Source organism: Propithecus coquereli, unplaced genomic scaffold, assembly GCF_000956105.1.
Source record: "Propithecus coquereli isolate 6110/MARCELLA unplaced genomic scaffold, Pcoq_1.0 Scaffold77, whole genome shotgun sequence".
NCBI lineage: Eukaryota > Metazoa > Chordata > Mammalia > Primates > Indriidae > Propithecus > Propithecus coquereli.
The window spans coordinates 1,488,468-1,492,201 of NW_012153840.1; the positions used below are offsets into that span (position 1 = coordinate 1,488,468).

At 62.6% G+C, this 3,734-nt stretch overlaps 2 protein-coding genes across 3 annotated transcripts in view; one reads left to right on the forward strand and one right to left on the reverse strand.

Annotated features, from left to right (window-relative positions):
• Positions 1-870, forward strand: part of FAM131C (family with sequence similarity 131, member C) — a 21,826-nt gene extending 20,956 nt beyond the window's left edge. For both annotated transcript variants that reach the window (XM_012662667.1, XM_012662666.1), the window contains one exon: positions 13-870. In XM_012662667.1, coding sequence (XP_012518121.1) covers positions 13-293 — 281 coding nt within the window. In that variant the 3' untranslated portion in view covers positions 294-870. The remainder of the gene's footprint in view (positions 1-12) is intronic.
• Positions 871-1,717: 847 nt separating this feature from the next.
• LOC105824865 (chloride channel protein ClC-Ka-like) overlaps positions 1,718-3,734 on the reverse strand; it is a 17,727-nt gene continuing 15,710 nt past the window's right edge. The window contains exons 10-13 of the mRNA XM_012662476.1: positions 3,115-3,203; positions 2,864-2,947; positions 2,136-2,222; positions 1,718-1,782 (exon numbers count right to left, since the gene is read on the reverse strand). Of these exons, the coding sequence (XP_012517930.1) occupies positions 1,735-1,782; positions 2,136-2,222; positions 2,864-2,947; positions 3,115-3,203 (308 nt within the window). The 3' untranslated portion in view covers positions 1,718-1,734. The remainder of the gene's footprint in view (positions 1,783-2,135; positions 2,223-2,863; positions 2,948-3,114; positions 3,204-3,734) is intronic.

Sequence of the window (3,734 nt, forward strand, 5' to 3'; positions counted from 1 at the left end):
TTGCTTTTCCAGACCTGGAGAGCATCTACCTGCAGGACAGCCTCCAGAGCGGCCCCTCACAGGATGACAGCCTTCTGGCCCTCTCCTCTCCCGGCCTCTCCTCCGACGCCTGGCCCTCTCCCGAGGAGCCCCCCATCACAGCCGCCGGCCTGCAGCCCCCCAGCCCAGCACGGCAGCATCGGCAGCGGCTGGCAGGGGCCCTGGGGCCCGAGGGTGGGGCCCGCCCGCCGGGCTCCCTCCCGTTGGTGGACAGCGGCTCCCTGTGGGAGGAGGACGAGGTGTTCTACAACTGAGGCGCGGGCTGCATGGGTCCAGCGCCTGCGCACACCACGACCTTGCCCGGCGGGCAGCCCAGGCACATGAGGACCCCGCGGTCCAGGCCTGGGCATCTCGACCCATCGGGGCAGACAGGGTGGGCGGGGAGCCAGCACTCCTGTGGACCACTCTGTGCCTCGGTGGACCTGCCTCCAGCAGTGGGAGCCATAGCCCCTCCTCCCTTCATCACTTGGTGCAGGTGGGCACCTTCCCCAGCGGGGCGTCTGCCTCCAGGGAGCTCAAGGACTCTCTGCAGACACCAGGGCAGCCGGCCCCAGGCGGACACTTGGAGTGGGGCCTGGAGTGGGGCCTTGACCCTGGGGCTCGGTCCCTCCCTCACCCCTCTGTATATCTGCCCCCACCAAAGCGGGGGTAGCCACTTCACTCTGGTAGCTAAGCCTCACTCCTCAGCTCCTCACGAGGACGTCTGTCTGTCCCCCACTCTCTGAGCCTGCTTCCTTGGTGCCCGTGCACCCCATTCAGGGAGCCCACTCACCTCCTCGTCCCACTCCCATCTCCCCAAAGTTCTCTAAAGACATTAAAGTCGTGGATTCACCTGCATGAAGTTGGCCTGGTCTCTGCTGGGAAAGGCGTGACTTTGGGCCCCTGGGCAGGGGGTCCAGAGGGACTTAGGGGAGGACCCCCCCCAACACGTACACAGAGCTGGTCGACCTGCTACCACTCGGCCAGGAGAGGCCCTGTGGGGGATGCCAGAGGCTCTGTGGGTTCCCCAAGGAGCCACACCGGGGGACCCCACTTTATCAGCTGAGGCTCAGCCCAAGAGGGGACCAGGGCCAGGGTGAAAATCACTGGGCCACAGGGTCCTGCTTATGCATGAGGACATCATAAGACCTGGTGGGAGACCCTCTCTCCCGGACATCTCCTTGCCAGCAGGAGGAGACGGGGGACCCAGCCCTGCAGCACCGTGTGGCCACCATGGCCCCAGGAGCTACCTCTGGGCCAGCACAGGGAAGGAGCTCAGGAATCAGGACACCCTTGGAGCTGAGACAAGGGGACCAGCTTTATTTTTCTCAAGAGCCTCTGGCTGGGAAGCAGACAACCCCCAGCTGTGCCCGCCCTTGGTGACAGCATACTCCAATCTCTTCATTCAGGAGTTTGATGAACATTCCTGAGCATCTGCCGTGTGCTGTGCTTTTTTTTTTTTTTTTTTTTGCCATCTCGTACTCTGAGCTCTGTCCAAAGTGGCATTTGTCCTTCAAGGCAGTAGCCGTTGCCCCACCCAGGATGGGCATAGTGAACACAGGACCCTGCTCAGGGCTAGGTTAGAGCCGCCTGTCTGCCAAGGAGGTGAGCTGGGCTGGCGGGGAGGGCGTGTTGTGATGGGGGAGGGGAGGCAGGGTCTCTGCCCAGCCTCGGTCACGGCAGCTGAGATGCCCTGTTTCATCTCGGCAGACTGGCTCACTTGGGGGCTGGCGGATTTGTCAGGTTGGAAATGGCCTTCTTCATCTAGAACAGAATAAAAGGTGGATTTTTTTTTTTTTTTGGAGGAAGGATGTTGAGGAGGTTGAGACTGGGGGCGTCAACTCCCCTAACAGTCGATTCTGGGGTGACTGGGAGAGCCCATGCCTCCCCATTGCATAGACGGGATCACTGAGGCCCAGAGAGGGGCAGGCTGGCCACTGGCCACAAAACAAGGTAGGGGTGGCCAGGCCCAGTGGCCACTCTGGGCCGAGAAGTGTGGCTCATCAGAATCCTGTGAGGCCCCCCAAATTTGGATGGGAAGGTGCTGGTGGCCCCCACCTCCCCTGTCTGCCCGGGCAGGGTTCTTCCGCTTCCCTCCGCCCTCGGTACCCCGGTACCTCGGCCCAGGACACGGAGCCCACAGCTCGGCCCCGCGACGTCACGAAGAGCAGCTGAAGGTTCAACAGCTCGAAGAGGTGATGCGCCTGGAGGGGAACGTTAGGAAGCACTGGAGGGCAGGGGGTATCCACGCTGCCCCCCTGGGCCACGGCCCCACATCCCTGTGCCAGGAGCGGGGCGGGGCCTGGTGTGCGTAGAAGACCCGGGACTCGGGCCTGCGATGCCCAGAGTGGCCACGAGGGGGCGCCAGAGTCCGCGCGAGGGGCTGGGCGAGGCTGGGGGAGGGCCCGTTCCCCAGCTCCGTCCTGCGGCAGAGGGGCTAGGGCCACCCCTAGGTGCCAGGGCCACCCCCAGGTACCCGGCCTGCTTCTGCCCCTCCCCCACCCCAGGTGCGGACTCCGTCCCGAGTGGTTAAGTAGTTTGTCCAAGATCACACAGGGAGAATGTGGGCCTGGAATTGAAACCCACGTGCGCCTTGATGCCACACCACTCTCTCTCGGCCCAGAGGCTAGTTCCTAAGCCCTCCCACTGCCCTGGTCTCTGCATCAGCCGGCGGACGGGGCAGGAACGCTACGCCCATTCTGCAGATGAGGAAGCAGGTCCGGGAGGAGCAGGAAACAACATGGCGAGGTAGGGGAGCTGGAGCCTGGGTTTCCCGTCTGGTCGGGCTCTTCCCCTCCACCCCAGGGGGCCTCGTCTGCCTGCGTTGCTGAATTCCCCCCATTACCTGGTGCAGGGAGGTCTCTGGAGACAGCTGCAGGGTCACTGGCTCTGTGGGGCAGCCGCCAGCCAAGACGTCCTGGAGACACCGCTGGGGATGGGGGAAGGGTTAGGGGCAACTGGGCCAGCCTCCTCCTTCCCCAGGCTGCCCCTCTCAGACCCCCTGTCCCACAGGAGATCAGCCATCCCCCCACTCACAGCCCTGCTGCCCACCCACCCCCGCCCCAGCCGGTCCTAACACCCCTCAGAAGTACCCACCTGGTGTCCTGGAGCCCAGGAAGGGGACTCAGCCTGGAGAGCCTGCACCAGCTGGGCCCTTCGCACAATGCCCAGCAGGATCTGAGACTCTGGCAAGTGGAGAAGGAGAAGAAGACAGACGGACACATCGTGAAGACGAAGGAACTCACATTTCCTTCTATGTGCCAAGAACTGTGCTGGGTGTTCTCATGTCTCCTGGGAACCTAACAGCAGCCTAAGAGTCTACTATAACTATTGTCACCCATTTTACAGGATAGGAAACTGAGGTTCTGAGGCACAGAGAGACTAATTGTCTTGCCCGAGATCACTTAGCTCCTAATGTGGAGGTATGGTAGCAGAGATCGGGGGGGTAAGCCTTCAAGGGGGACAAGAGGGACCGTGGCCACCACTGAGATTCCCCATGTCGCGGGGCCTGAAGGCAGGAGCAGGCTGGGAACACGTGCATGATGACATCTGTGTGTCAGGGCTGGGCTTCTTCCTTTGTTCCCCCACAGGAGGTTCCACGTCTGTTTCTGCCCAGTGAAGTGTGGGTCCTCCTGTGTGCTGGGGGCCTGGCAAGCTTCACTCTGGCCCTGGGGTACCCCTGGAATTTGCGAGCATTTGATTTTGAGGGGCCAGCT